At 40.5% G+C, this 15,623-nt stretch overlaps 1 protein-coding gene across 10 annotated transcripts in view; it reads right to left on the bottom strand.

Annotated features, from left to right (window-relative positions):
* Positions 1-303: 303 nt before the first annotated feature.
* NCK2 (NCK adaptor protein 2) overlaps positions 304-15,623 on the bottom strand; it is a 157,861-nt gene continuing 142,541 nt past the window's right edge. For all 10 annotated transcript variants that reach the window (XM_065580946.1, XM_065580945.1, XM_042854431.2 and 7 more), the window contains one exon: positions 304-1,706. In XM_065580946.1, coding sequence (XP_065437018.1) covers positions 1,512-1,706 — 195 coding nt within the window. In that variant the 3' untranslated portion in view covers positions 304-1,511. The remainder of the gene's footprint in view (positions 1,707-15,623) is intronic.

Raw genomic sequence — 15,623 nt, 5'->3', positions numbered from 1 at the left:
TGAATTCCCAGGGTAAATAAGGAATCATATTGCAATGACAGATAAAACGACAAATAAAACAAAAGGTGAAGGCCTTAGGAAATGGCTTCCTTTTGCATTTTCATTAAAGCAATTTACGGTCTTCCTCATCATAGTAATCAATACTGAAAACATTACAGAGTATTTTTCATTACCTACAGTATGTTGCTCAATTTTTTTTCTTCTTAGACCAAATTCAAAATACACAAATTCCATATTTCCACTATTTCGCCTTACTAAACCAACACCATGACTACTACTCAAGGATAAATCCAGTACTCCATCTTGACATAATATCTTTTTTATTACAATATCCAAAAAACTGGGTATGCAAGAATTTGAGATCTCAAGATCCCTTCTTCAATCTCAGGAATGTGCCATCTCAAGACTGTATATTTAAACCATAAAGGAGTTTAAATGTAAAGAAAAGAGAAAATGCATTTTCTTCATAAACATTCTGTGTGTCTCCTACTACCAATCCCACCAATCTGTAAACCCTGAAGATTTTCTCTATAAAGCAAATATATATATATCTATATATAGAATAGTGTTGGTAGCCCGCCCACCCCACCCCAAGATCAGTTTTTATTAATCTTCTGTATTAGTGTCAACAATCAGCTACAGATACATATTACTTCGAGAATTAAATACATAATTGTTTAATTCAAACAAGCAGAAGGGCAAGAGGAAAAAGCATTATGTGGATGGCACATTTGGTTGTAGATTACCAAAACATTCAGCCTTTACAATTCAATGATTCTTTCTCTAGCAATCAATGTAAAAAAGAAAATTCCTCTCTGTTGCAATTACAGACCAAAATACACTAGATAGTTTTCTTTTACTACAATCTTACCATAGTAGATTAAGAAGTACTATTACAAAATGCTTTAATTAGTGTACTCTTTACAAAGAGTTAAAGAGGCAATGTAATAGCAGAGTACAGTGTAAAGAGTGCTTCTAGGAACTAGGAATTTTTGTAATATACTACTTGGTAAGCAAAATAGCTACAGAACTCACTGCCACAACTGTTATGTCTACTATATCTCACTTAATTAGCTGCAGCTTCAGTGCATTCAAACTGTGCCCGATGTCTCTCAAATGAACAGTTCTGTCAGCATGAGCAATTTGAACAGATTAACACTGTTTTGAATTGAAAACACCCCTCATTTATTGGAACTAACTATGTAAACGTACACAGAAGAGGGGAGTTTAGAACTCAGGCATGAAAGTGAGTGCTTACAACGCCCATTTAAGTGAAATTTTCAACCTGAGGGGAGGTCATCTGAGATTAACAGAACCAAAAAGATAAAATAGGCAAACAAAACAAAACCAAACCAAAAAAGGACAATAACAACCAACAGAGCAAACACTTTGGAAAGAGCCCATTCTTTAAGCCTGCTTCGGGGAGTAGATTGCTCTGTTCTATAAAAGTGAATTAGGACCTAAGGCTTGAAAGTTATAAGAGGCCTAGGCGGCAGTGTCTATCTTCAATGTCACTGAAGTGCTTTCACAAGATATAACTTTTCCCCGTGTTCACTCGTGAAGATGGGAGCTTTTTTGTAGTGTTCCACCAATTCATCCATTGAATGAAATCGACGCTGGCCAATACAATAGACATTGTCCACGAGCTGCACCTTGAAATGTTTGTTCTTCCCTGATGCCTTTAGAGATACTGAGAAGTCACTGGGCTGTTGAAAGAGAGAGAGAAAAAAAGAAATTATTGCAAAGTGGTCAAAGAGAAAACACAAATTTGTGGTTTAAGGAGCAAACTGTGATATAAAGTAACTACAACATACTCTATTCTTTGTTCCACTGTATGGTGCTTTAGCTACTTAAGAAATCCAAATATCTATTATTCAATAAATAAATTCCCCCCATTATTAATATGTGCAGTTAATGGAAAGCTCCCCAGCTACATAGGCTAAAGTAGCAAGTGACTAAATTGCAAATAGTGCAAAACTTACTGGCTCAAACTAGCATCATAAGAATGACAAGAACAGAAAAAGACTAGAGAAATGTATGTTTTTTTCTATCGATAAACTCTCCCTAAAGTCAATTTTCTTATTACAATATTGCTTGGTTGAGGTGAGGCACAGAAGGGAAAATTCCCACGACTTTTAAAAATCATGACCACAAGAGGGCCTTTCTTGCTCTGTGTTACAAAAGAAAAAACTTTCCACCCTTTAACTTCGTTAAAAAATATATGAGGAACAGCTATTGTTTATTTTCATTTTAAGAAAGTAGTATAGGACATAGAATACACATTTACAATACAAATCACCCAAATATAATACTAACCACATACAGTGAAATTCAATTTTTTTTAAACTTAACAATGATTTGAAAGATAAAACAGAACTATTCCATTTACTATTTTTGACATCTATCAACTTTTTCCATGTACCAGCACACTGATTGCTTTAGTACATAGCACTAAAGTGAACATAAATAAATGGCTGCAAATGTTCTCCGTGTCTACATTTTCCCCTGCTCACATGTGGTTTGGCCACTCCTTCATCCTACTGCCACTCTATTTTTAAAAGCAATTGGCAACATACTCTTTTTTAAAAAAGAGTGAACTTCCAATTTGCAGTTTTTATTTCATTGAACGTTCATTAAATTTAATACTAATTCTCACTTTAAATTCTTTCCAGTAGTTTTGGACCCAATTGTTGAAGTTGGGCTCTACTGTAGTATAAATGTTTAATAATGATAGCAACATTTATATAAATCAAAAGTTATGTAGTGAATGTCCACCTGACTATACCTCTAAGATCTGACCTACACTACAGAGTTAGATTGACGCAAGGCAGTTTACTTTGACATAATTATCGAAGAGTCTACACTTAAATTTCGCTCTCGATGATGTAACTGCCCCTCTACGCCAACTTAACTCCACCTCCACAAGCGGCATAGAGTTAAGGTTGAAGTAATTAGGTCAAAGCAGTATCAGCATAGACACTGCATTGCTTACATCGATTGTTACTGGCTTTCAGGAACCGTCCCACAATGCCCCACACCGACAGTACAATCAATAAAAGCGCTCTTGGTGAGGATATACATTGCCGACTCAAGGAGCAAAGTGTGGAAAAGCACAAGCGATGTAATTACTGCGGCAGCTGTATGCCGATGGAAGCTAGGTTGACTTAATTTTGTAGTGTAGACATGGCCTAAATTTACTTTTCTATCAATGTCTCTGGTACAGAACATAATCACAGCTCTTATGGTAAATCAAACAAACATCACTGTGAATGCATTCTATATTCTAAGTCCTGTGTATTTAGTGTCATAATTAGACCAGGTTCACAACACGTGGCAACAACTCCTAAATTCCACAACAACATTAATTTATTCCATTGTCATGAAACACCATTTATTCCCATTTACTCCCACACAAAAAACCAGAACTATGGCTATTTTAACTGAAAATTTGTATTGGCATAACGTTCACAAGAGATTATTTTTGACAGTGACTTCTTTTGTGGATGGGTTTTCACTATGCTCTCCAGGCAGCCCAACTCCACTCCCTGGGACTTTGCTCCTGTGATGCTGTCCAAGCAGCCAAATTCAGGCCATCCCTCTGTTTGCATGTGTCAAAGAAATTTGGAGGACAGGAGTGCAGAGCTTGTAGATGATTTTACATCTCATTTCCCTGGATCCAAGGGCTTCAGCTACTGCACTATTCCCCAGTCAGCCTAACTTGCCAGTTGAGCTGTGCAGAGAATGATAATTCAGTTTCATTGAGGATTTTGATATTTCACAATTTAGTTTTGTTCCAATTAGGAATGAAAACCAACATTTTCTAAATTCTCTACTAAAGAGTCCTCTAATGTGGTCTGCTGAGGAGCTGGGCAGGCAAGCTGGCAGGGTTCTAGCGGATCGCTGCCTGGGTTCAACTGGAACTTTGCTGAAACTGAACCATCTCAGTGAAACGTTTAGCTTTTAATGAATCCACAAATTCTGATGAACAATGTTTCATTGGAATTTTTCCAAACAGTCTATTTGCCAGCATAAATTCTTAGATTCCATTCCCCTTCTCTTCCTCCTCTCTCCCCCCGCCCACACCACCACTCCCTGGCTGTAAATTGTATGTTAGCTCTGGCTCTAACCCCCTCCAGCCTGAGCTCAAAGGAACAGTGCAGTTTTCACTGTAATCCAATTAACTCCCCCTAGTGAGGAAAACTGGAAAGCAAGAGGCAGCTGCAGACCAGTCTTGACCAAGAAGGGAAACTGAATACAAAATATCAGAAGCTTGCCTGCAAAAGCCAGATGCTGTGGAACTGCCGAGTCCATGGGCCCTGACTGAGATGAATAGGGCAGTTCACAGTTTTCAGAGCTATTGTTGCAGGCTCTCTGCACTGCATTGGTTTCAAATCTGTTCATGATTTCAAAGATCATCTTCACAATCATAAGAACTAGAACCATTCATTTAAAAAAAATAAAAGCTGAGACTGGAGCACGATTTTGCAGCAAGGGATGAATTCTGCAGAAAATTCTCTGACTGCCGAATCACAGAAGTGTCAAAGGGCACTGGCAATGGATAGCATGCCACTAACTTTACTTTCAATATGAAAACTAACAACATAGGCCTGTAGGAAACAATTTAGTAGGGCTAGCATGGAAGGGAGTAATAGAACACCAGCTTGTGAGAATCTGAGAAACAAGACCAAACCTTAATATTAAAGTCCTTCTAATTCCTTCTTCTGTAGGTAACACCTAGGCAAAACTCATTTAAAAATACTAACTGAAAAAAAAATCACTATTCTAACTGAAGACACAGGTATAAACAGAATGCCAGAATATGGAACTGAAAAAGCTACATCATGTCTGAAGCAAAACCAACAACTAAGCTAATCCTTTTGTGCTTTGTGAAGATTTAGTGCCCTCCTGTTTGGTGCAGTGTTGTTAGCAGAGCTTCAAAGCTATGATCTCAAGTATACATGTCAAAGCTCTTTACAAAGGTGGATAACTATTGTTATCTTTATAAAGATGAAGAACAGAGTTATGACAGTGAGTCAGGGGCAGAGCTCAGAACAGAACCTATGCCCTGTGATTTTCAGTCCTGTGCCCAAGCCACTGGCCCACACTTGCTACCATGTCATGTAGCCACACAAACTCCAGTATGTCATTGCACTATTACCACATTGCTTTGTTTTTTTCTGACCCTTGAAATACAGTTCTGATTGAATACTCAATGTTTCATATTTTTTCCAGTCCCAAAGTTGCTAATTAGATTTTTGTATAATAGAAGAATTTAGCATCGCTTATTTTTCACCACAGCATGTTGTAAAGTTGCACCCTTTTGATGAACTCATATTCTTAAAACTGTGGAACAGCCTGTATAACTCTCTTGTGAGAGCCATCATCCGGTACAAAGAGATGGAAGAGCTTGAACAGCTGTTGCAAAAAATTGGAAACCCCTTTATTGGCCTCAAATTAGCGAGTAACAAGAATACAAGAAGAATCTGTGAAAATAATTGGACTTGTATTTATTTTGGTTCCTTCTCACTGCAAAGATACAAGTTAAATATTCAGAGAATGTTTTAAAAAATATCTGTGTAAACTATTGCTCTTTAAACTTAATCATACCATGCTACAGTGTGGTGGTTGAATGCAGCCTGAATTGGTTCCCTGCTGTCCTTGGATTTGTTCCAAGTTTGTTTGTTTGTTTATTTTTAAAACTGTTTTTAGGCCATTCTCTTTCAGCTTCTGGCAGATCTTCTCTCTTCTCCCACTTGAATTAACTGCTACATTTAGATGGATTGCATGCAGACTTCTCTTGCATAAAAGCCTCAGAAGTTACATACACTCCTTAAAAGCACATTACAAGTAAATCTGAGTCTCTAGAACCCATAAGGTTGTCTGGTGATTCTGCAGCAGGATTATACAGCATAGCATCACGGCAGGGAACCTGTGAGTGTTTCTTTCCCATCAGTGATTTACCTGAATTTCCCCATCAACCTTCCCCCCCCTCCCAAGGCGGTCAACAGTACACACTTTAAAAGCATAAACAATAGATGATAAAACATTGGTACCTGAAAAAGCATAATAGGTTTGAAAAGCATGAACAGAGACTAGCTTCCTCACATAGCTGTTGTTTTTTTATGAGACGGTTGGTGCATTTGTTTTGGCGATGTTGGCCAACCTAATAATTTCAAATTATGATTTGTAAGCAAGGTCTGAATGAGCTCTCCCCTTACAGCTAGTGATGAGCTGGAGGACGGGGTTGGGGGAAGGCTTCAGGACCAGACTATATTTACATGAACACAGCTACTCTGCCTAGGTATCCAGCAGACAGAGCTGTCTTGGCCAAATGATCGATTTTGCCTGGTGTTGAGTTACAAATCACTTTAGTATTGAATGTGGGGGTAATGGAATGTTATCCTTCTTGTATGAGTAAAGGGCAGAAGGACTGTACTTAGCCTGTCCTGAATGAGGGGGTCACCCACCCTCAACTGAACTGCACTTGCTAAGCAGTGGGTTTGGATGCCAGATCCCAGTGGGGAGAGAGAAGGGGTGGGGACAGGTAATTTGCTTGGTGGTGTGGGCTCTGCCTAAGAGTCATAGGCACCATTTGACCTACCCTTCTCCCCTGTTTAAAGATAGAGCTGATTAGACTCGATAGAGAGTTTTTTGGTTTGTTTGTTTTAAAGTGAGCACTAGAGCTGAAATCACTGATAATCAGGTGTAAGTGCTTAGACCTGCTGGGGACAGTGTTTTGGTGGAAGAGACAATCCAACCTGCACTAGCAGTGAGGTTCTCCCACTGAGAGCTGTGTGGAACCTCAAGGGACCGACTCGCAGAGGTCAGAGTGGCTGGTGGCAGCAGGTGATGGCGCAGCACCACTGGCGACTGAGCAAGTGGCGAGCAGCTGGAGGAACGAGCAAAGTGCCCTCTCCCCCACCACTATCCAAGGTGGGAGGCGAACTCACACAAAAGAATCTCTGAACTCTGGGTCTCCACTGACCAAGGACAATAACTATGAGTGGAATGCGGTGGAGGGAAAAGGGAGAGGCACGTTAAAGGAACATTTGTTTATTGGACTATGTTATCGTGATTTTGCTCCAGAATGCCAGCTTTGCGACTGGGAAACTTATATAAATATACATTTGCTAATAGGCCAAGATTTTTAAAATGCATTATTTGCCAAGATCATTATCTCACATCGTTATCTTGGGGAGTTTCTATATTAAACATTTTTATTATTATATTATAATTAATTTTTAGGTAACAGCCATACTGGATCAGAGCAGTGGTCCCTCTAGCCCAGTATCCTGTCTTCCGACAGTGACCAATGCCAGGTATTTCAAAGGGAATGAACAGAACAGGCAACCATCGAGTGATCCATCCCCTGCTGTTCACACTCAGCTTCTGGCAAACAGAGGCTAGGGGCACTTGGAGTATGGTGTTGCATCCCTGACCATCCTGGACCTATCCTCCATTAACTTAACTAGTTATTTTTTGAACCCCGTTATAATTTTGGCCTTCACAACATCCCTGGCAAAAAGTTCCACAGGTTGACTGTGTTGTATGAAGTAGTACTTCCTTTTCTTTGTTTTAAAATTGCTGCCTGTTAATTTCATTGGATGACCCCTACGTCTTGTGTTATGTGAAAGAGTAAATAACATTTCCTTATTCACTTTCTCCACACCAGTCAAGATTTTATAAACCTGTATCATATTCCCTCTTAGCTGTCTCTTTTCCAAGATGAAAAGTCCCAGTCTTTTTAATTTCTCCTCATATGGAATCTGTTCCATGCTCCTAATCATTTTAGTTGCCCTTCTCTTCACATTTTCCAATTCCAATACATCTTTTTTTGAGATAAGGGGACCATACTGCACGCAATATTCAAAATGTGGGGGTACCATGGATTTATATAGTAAAAGTGGAGGAGCTTGGTTTGCCAAACTGATCAGCAAAGCCAATGCTGGCAAACTATGTGAAAAGGCTGCAAAATACCAAGCCTCTGGACTACACTGACATGCAGAAAAAGCCTTATAAGCCAGTCACTGTCAAAGCCAATTTTAGAAGTACTTAATGAGGCTGTTAAGAATGTTGGAGACCCAACACAGTTTATGTGAACAAATATGGCTGTCGCATCATACTTTCTATTTAAGCAAGAGATATCACACACTACAAAATGGAGGCCAATGTTAAGCACATTGTCACTTGTTAATCCTGAAGTCGGAAACTGGTTCCTAACAAAACCGGCAAATGCTCACCATTTTTCTGCAAGAAATTCAACTGATTGGTTAGAAGCATATGGTGCAACAGTGGAAGACTAAGCAGCTGAAATAGTGAAGAACTCTCTCACCACATTAAAAATATGTGTATACATGGCTGATGAATGCACCAATTCAAATGGGCATCAAATATTAAGTCACTGTGTATGTTACCTTGATATCAGTATAGGCCAACAGATGCAGGTTGTAGAAGACACATCGGCTGCATCTGTGACAACCCACATCTCAGAAGAGTTAAATGCTTGTAAACTGAACCCCTAACAGATGGCTGCTTGTGCATTTGATGAAGCTGCAAACCTCTTTGGAAGACATAGTGGAGTACAAGCTTTGCTCAGAGAAAAGTGCAACCCTAATCTCTCCTATGCACACTGAAGAGGCCAGTTAGCACTCCAGCTAGCACTAGTACGAGCTACAGAATCTGCAAAAGACATTTAAAAAGCCATAAATTTAATGTCTTCATTATACTCTTTTTTCAACAAGAGTCCAAAAAGACTGAACGTCTTGAAAAAAAAATAGAAGATACACTAGGACTGAAGTTCAAATTAGTCCAACCTGGGAAACCCATTGGCTTTCTCATGAGTGATCCTGGGCTGTTGCATTAAAATTACTGCAACTGTTATTACTGACTTTGGAAAGTATCTACTGAGATGGGACAGATCTAGAGTAGTGAGGCTGGGGGACTACTTTTGCTACTAAGTTAAGAGAAGACTATTGCCATTCTCTCATATAAGCAGGGCTTTGGAGCGGAGCCCGGAGCTGCTCCGGAGCAGTGGAGCTACAGGTTTTTGCCTGGAGCTGGAGCGGAGCCGGAGCACTGCTCCAAAGCCCTGCTCATAAGTCTACTGTTACAATGCCATCCAGGTATCTGCTACAATAGTAGTAGAACTTTGTCCAGCAACAGAAGCTACACTTGGATCAATGAGAGAGATATCCATTGAAAACATACTGGAAGAAGCAAAGACTTCAGTCCAGAAGTTGACTTGCATATCTACAACAGCGACTTCTAGATTGTACTCAATCTCTATGTGGCTTTTACAGCTGCCTGTCTTATAAAACACTGACAGCTGAGTGGAGTGAGGCACTACCAGCAATAGGGCTGCTATGTGATCAGGACACAATAGAGAATTTGAACACACAGTGGAATATCATACGATGAATGAATGAAGATTTGACTTCAAATTCTTCTTTATCATGACTAGTGTTTCTACCCAATCTTTCATGTTTCCAGGGATGAAAGAAGTAGGAATTCATCTCTTACTACTTCCAGTCCAAACAGTTACAGTTAAGCGTTCTTTTCCTCATTGAATAGAATTTTGTGCAATCATAGAATCATAGGACTGGAGGGAACCTTGGGAGGTCATCTAGTCCAGTACTCTGCACTCACGGCATCCCTAGATCATCCCTGACAGGTGTTTGTCTAACCTGCTCCTAAAAATCTCTAATGATGGAGATTCCACAACCTCCGTAGACAATTTATTCCAGTGCTTAGCCACCCTAACAGTTAGGAAGTTTTTCCTAATATCCAACCTAAACCTCCCTTGCTGCAATTTAAGCCCATTGCTTCTTGTCCTATCCTCAGAGATTAAGAAGAACAATTCATTTCCCTCTTCCTTGTAACAACCTTTTATATACTTGAAAACTGTTATGTCCCCTCTCAGTCTTCTCTTTTCCAGACTAAACAAATCCAACTTTTTTCAATCTTCCTTCATAGGTCATGTTTTCTAGATCTTTAATCATTTTTGTTGCTCTTCTCTTGACTTTCTCCAATTTATCCACATTTTTCCTGAAATATGACGTCCAGAATTGGACACAATACTCCAGTTGAGGCCTACTCAGCGTGGAGAAGAGTGGAAGAATTACTTCTCGTGTCTTTCCCTCCCAGTTTGGTATCATCCGCAAACTTTATAAGTGTACTCTCTCTGCCATTATCTAAATCAGTGGTTCTCAAACTTTTGTACTAGTGACCCCTTTCACATAGCAAGCCTCTGAGTGTGACCCCCTTATAAATTAAAAACACATTTTTCTATATTTAACACCATTATAAATGCTGGAGGCAAGGCGAGGTTTGGGGTGGAAGCTGACAGCTCGCAACCCCCCATGTAATAACCTTGCGACCCCCTGAGGGCCCGCAGTTTGAGAATCCCTGATCTAAGTCATTGATGAAGATACTGAACAGAACAAGACACAGAATGGATTCCTGCGGGACCCCACTTGTTATGCCCTTCCAGCATGACTGTGAACCACTGATAACTACTCTCTGGGAATGGTTTTCCAACCAGTTTTGCACCCACCTAACAGTAGCTCCCATCTAAGTTGCATTTCCCTAGTTTGTTTATGAGGTCATGCGAGACACTATCAAAAGCTTTGCTAAAGTCAAGATATACGACGTCTACCACTTCCCCCCATCCACAAGGCTTGTTACCTTATCGAAGAAAGCTATCAGGTTGGTTTGACAAGATTTATTCTTGACAAATCCATGCTGACTGTTACCTATCACCTTCTTATCTTCTAGATGTTTGCAAACTGATTGCTTAATTTTTTGCTCCATTATCTTTCCGGGTACAGAAGTTAAGCTGACTGGTCCATAATTCCCCGGGTTGTCCTTATTTCCATTTTTATAGATTGGCACTATATTTGACTTTTCCAGTATTCTGGAATCTCTCCCGTCTTCCATGACTTTTCAAAGATAATTGCTAATGGCTCAGATATCTCCTTAGTTAGCTCTTGAGTATTCTAGGATGCATTTCATCAGGCCCTGTGACTTGAAGACATCTAACTTGTCTAAGTAATTTTTAACTTATTCTTTCCCTATTTTAGCCTCTGATCCTACCTCATTTTCACTGGCATTCACTATGTTAGGGCACGTCTTCACTAGCAACGTTAAAGCGCTGCTGTAGCAGTGCTGCAACATGGCTGTGTAATCGCAGCTATAAAAACCCCACCCCCATGAGGGGAGTCTACACTGGCGCTTTACAGCACTAAAACTTGCAGCGCTCGGGGGGGTGTTTTTTCACACCCCTGAGCGAGGAAGTTGCAGCGCTGTAAAGTGCCAGTGAAGACAAGGCCTTAGACATGCAATCACCAGCAACCTTCTTGGAGAAAACTGACACAAAGAAGTCATTAAGCAGCTCTGCCATTTCCACATTTTCTGTTATTGTTCCCCCCCCCCCCCCCGTCATTGAGTAATGGGTCTACCCTGTCCTCGGTCTTCTTCTTGCTTCTAATGTATTTGTAGAATGTTTTCTTTATGTCTCTAGCTAAATTTGATCTTGTTTTGCACATTGGTCTTTCAAATTTTATCCCTACATATTTGTGTTAATTTTTATATTCATCCTTTGTAATTTGACCGAGTTTCCATTTTTTGTAGGACGCTTTTTTGATTTTTAGATCATTGAAGATATTCCGGTCAAGCCAGGGTGGTCTCTTCCCATATTTCCTATCTTTCCTATGCAGTGGGATAGTTTGCTCTTGTACCCTTAATAATGTCTCTTTGAAAAACTGCCAACTGTCTTCAATTGTTTTTCCCCTTAGATTTGCTTTCCATGGCATCTTACCTACCAACTCCCTGAGTTAGCTAAAGTCTGCCTTCTTGAAATCCATTGTCTTTATTGTTCTGTTCTCCCTCCTACCATTCCTTAGAATCACGAACTCTACCATTTCATGATCACTTTCACCCAAGCTGCCTTCCACTTTCAAATTTTCAACCACTTCCTCCCTATTTGTCAAAATCAAATCTAGAACAGCCTCTCCCCTAGTAGCTTTCTCCACCTTCTGAAATAAAAAATTGTCTCCAATACATTCCAAGAACTTGTTGGATAATTTGTGCCTTGCTGTGTTATTTTCTCAACAGATGTCAGAGTAGTTGAAGTTCTCCATCACCACCAATCTTGTGCTTTGAATGATTTGGTTAGTTATTTAAAAAAAGCCTCATCCACCTCTTCTTCCTGGTTAGGTGGCCTGTAGTAGACCTCTACCATGACATAACTCTTGTTTTTTACCTCTATTATCTTTACCCAGAGACTTTCAACAAGTCTGTCTCCTATTTCCATCTCAACCTCAGTCCAAGTGTAGACATTTTTAATATATAAGGCAATACCCCCTCCTTCTTCCCTGCCTGTCCTTCCTGAGCAAGCTGTACCCTTCTATACCAATATTCCAGTCACGTGTATTATCCCACCAAGACTCTGTGATGCCAATTATGTCAGAGTTTATTTACTATCATTTCGAGTTCTTCCTACTTATTCCCCATACTTCTCGCATTAGTTGCCTTCTGCCTGATCATGAGCATATCATGAAGGACTGGAAGCATCAGAGACATGAGAAGCCACCAAAGATGAACGCACTGCATTCGAGAAGTTCATTAACAGAGTTGTGGAAAATTACAAGAAGAAACCAAGAAGGATGTTAATGTTGTGCTTCATAATAGGCCTGAGTAGCCAACTTTAATTTGTGATGTTTTTAAAACATCAGTTAAATCTAATAAAATGGTCATGAAACATTTTTCAGTTTTTACTATGGTGCCATACAGCCCACCTTCGCCCTCTTGGTCTCACCTCTCTTTGGCCATCTCCCCCCCTGTAAATTCGAACATCCCCCCTAATTTCAATTTCTGGGGAAAACACTGTCCCCAGTTATGATGGAAGAGAATTACGGTCTAGCTGTAAATTACTAAAAGGGAAAATTGAAGATTAAAAACACACATTTGCAGCTTTTCAGTCCAAAATGCACTATTTCTTAAAAATGTATTGGATTCCTGTGATTTCAATTGCTGTTTATCTATAGCAGTGCTTAAAGTGGGGAGAGGCAGATCATAAGGGATGGCAGACTCAGCAAAAAATTAAAAATTGAGCCAAGTCAGCAAAGGATGCTAGCACTCTTTCCAAAGCTGCTGCTTCCAACTTATGATAGACCTCCCACTCTTTTCAGACCACCTTTAAGTACTGATCTATGGGATGACAGAGAGGTGGCTGGTGCTCAAAGTAAGTGATGAGACTGCAGTTAGAAAGCTGTTCCCACATCCCTCTTGTTCTCCACTGCAGGTTGATCCTATTTTCAAAAGTAAAAAACAGGGACTTTTTTCCAACCGAATGGAATACAATTGTATTTAATGTTAAAAAAGCAAGCACAGACCTGAGACTATGGCTTATTCACCAAGACTCTTTTTGAAATATACTGGTCTCCACATAGGCTAATGGGCCTCATGAATGCTGATCAGTCAGAAATGTAACTTCCTTGTTGCTATATTAGCTCATATGTTTTGGGAGTGCTCCTATATCATGAACTTCTGATATGAGTTGGTTCACTGACCCAATCTGACTCTTGATGCTAAGTTGGAGTTGCACCCCCTTCAATTTTGTTCTTGGATATATTCCTGATACCTGAATGTTATGTGGTAACAAGATGGCATAGTTCCAACATGCAGCTTTGGTCACTAAAAAATGAATCCTGCAGAAATGTTTGGAAGGCATCAAACACTGATGACTGGCTCACCTCACAGATAACAAATGACTGGGATTCTGCAGAAGAGGAATACCCCAAAAATACTAAGGAGTTTGGGCTGACTTTTTAGGGTTCTATAATTAATGTAGACTCTGAAGATAGATATGCTGCTTCCCCCTACCCTCCCTTTACCCTAACCCTCTTTATTTAGTTTTTGTATTATGAATAATCTGGTATTTTGGTGCAGTTGGAAACATTAATAAATTATAAACATTAAAAAAAAAGCTGGGACTTTTTTGTGGGGATTGCCACAGGAAGCATTTCAGTGGAGTAGGAAGTAGGGAAGTAGGAAGAAAAAGGGATCTGATCTTCCTATTCCCCCTTTCAGAATGAAAGGGAAATGGTTACTAACCTTTAGCAACCTAATTGTTGTTCTTTGAGATGCGTTGCACATGTCCATTCCACGTTTGGTGACTCCCATGCAGTGCCATAGGAGATGGGATCAGAGTTCATGGACATGCTGACCACAACATGGCTTGACCAAACCTGGCATCATCTCTAGCTTGCTGGGTGATGGTGTAGTGGGAAGAAAATGTATGTACTGATGACCAAGTCATCTCTCTGCAGATGTCCTGGATCAGCACCTGGACCTCATAGAATGGGCCGTCACTATAGCCAGTGGTGGGACACCCGCCTGCTCGTAGCATGTGTGAATGCATGATGTGATCCAGGATGAGATCCGCTCAGCCAAAATAGGAAGGACTTTCATCTTGTCTGCTACTGCCACAAACAGCTACGTAGATCTATGGAATAGTTTTATCCTCTCAATGTATAACAACAGGGTGCATCTAACGTCCAGTGTGTGGAGACGTTGCTCCTCCCTGTTTGCGTGCAGATTCGGGGGGGAAACGGCAAAAAAATAGCCTGATTACTAGGGCCCTACCAAATTCACAGTCCATTTTGGTCAATTTCACAGTCATAGGATTTTAAAAATAGTAAATTTCATGATTTCAGATATTTACATCTGAAATTTCACGGTGTTGTAACGGTAAGGGTCCTGACCCAAAAGTGGATTGTGGGGGATTCGCAAAGTTATTGTAGGACGGTTGCAGTATTGTCAAGTTTACTTCTGCGCTGCTGCTTACGGGAGCGCTGCCTTCAGAGCTGGGCTGCCATAGAGCAGTGGTTGCTGGCCAAGAGCCCAGCTTTGAAGGCAGCGCCGCCACCAGCAGAGCGCAGAAGAGTGGCATGGTATGGTATTGCAACCTTTACTTTTGCGCTGCTGTCTTCAGAGCTGGGCCTTCAGTCAGCAACTGACGCTCCCTGGCTGCCCAGCTCTGAAGGCAGCAGTGTAGAAGGGTGGCAATACTGTGACCCCCCTACAATAACCTTGCAATACCCCCCTCCCCTTTTTGGGTCAGGACCCCCAGTTCGGGAATCACTGATCTCCCATGTGAAATCTGTATAGTACAGGGTAAAAATACACAAAAGATCAGATTTCTTGGGGAAAGACCAGATTTCACGGTCCATGACATGTTTTTCACAGCTGTGAATTTGGTAAGGCCCAACTAATTATTGTGAAACTGCAAAATCACCTTTTTTGAGGAACGCAGGGTGCAGGCGAAGCTGTAACTTGTCCTTAAAGAAGTCTATGTTCGGGGGTTCTGATGAAAGGGCCCTGATCTTTGAGACTCTCCTGGCCAAAATGATCGCCATCAGACAGGTCATCTTCCAGGAAAGGTACAACAGGGGGCATGTTGCCAGCAGCTCGAATAGGGGCCCCATGAGTTTTGACAAGACCCGGTTTAGGTCACATGGGGGAATGGGTTCCCGAATCTGAAGGCATAGTCTTTCTAGCCCCTTGAAAAAATGAACAGACATCTCATTTGAGAAAACCGATCAGCCATTCGTGGAATACCGAAA

Source organism: Chrysemys picta, chromosome 1, assembly GCF_011386835.1.
Source record: "Chrysemys picta bellii isolate R12L10 chromosome 1, ASM1138683v2, whole genome shotgun sequence".
Lineage (NCBI taxonomy): Eukaryota > Metazoa > Chordata > Testudines > Emydidae > Chrysemys > Chrysemys picta.
This window is presented reverse-complemented; position numbering and strand designations above follow the sequence as displayed.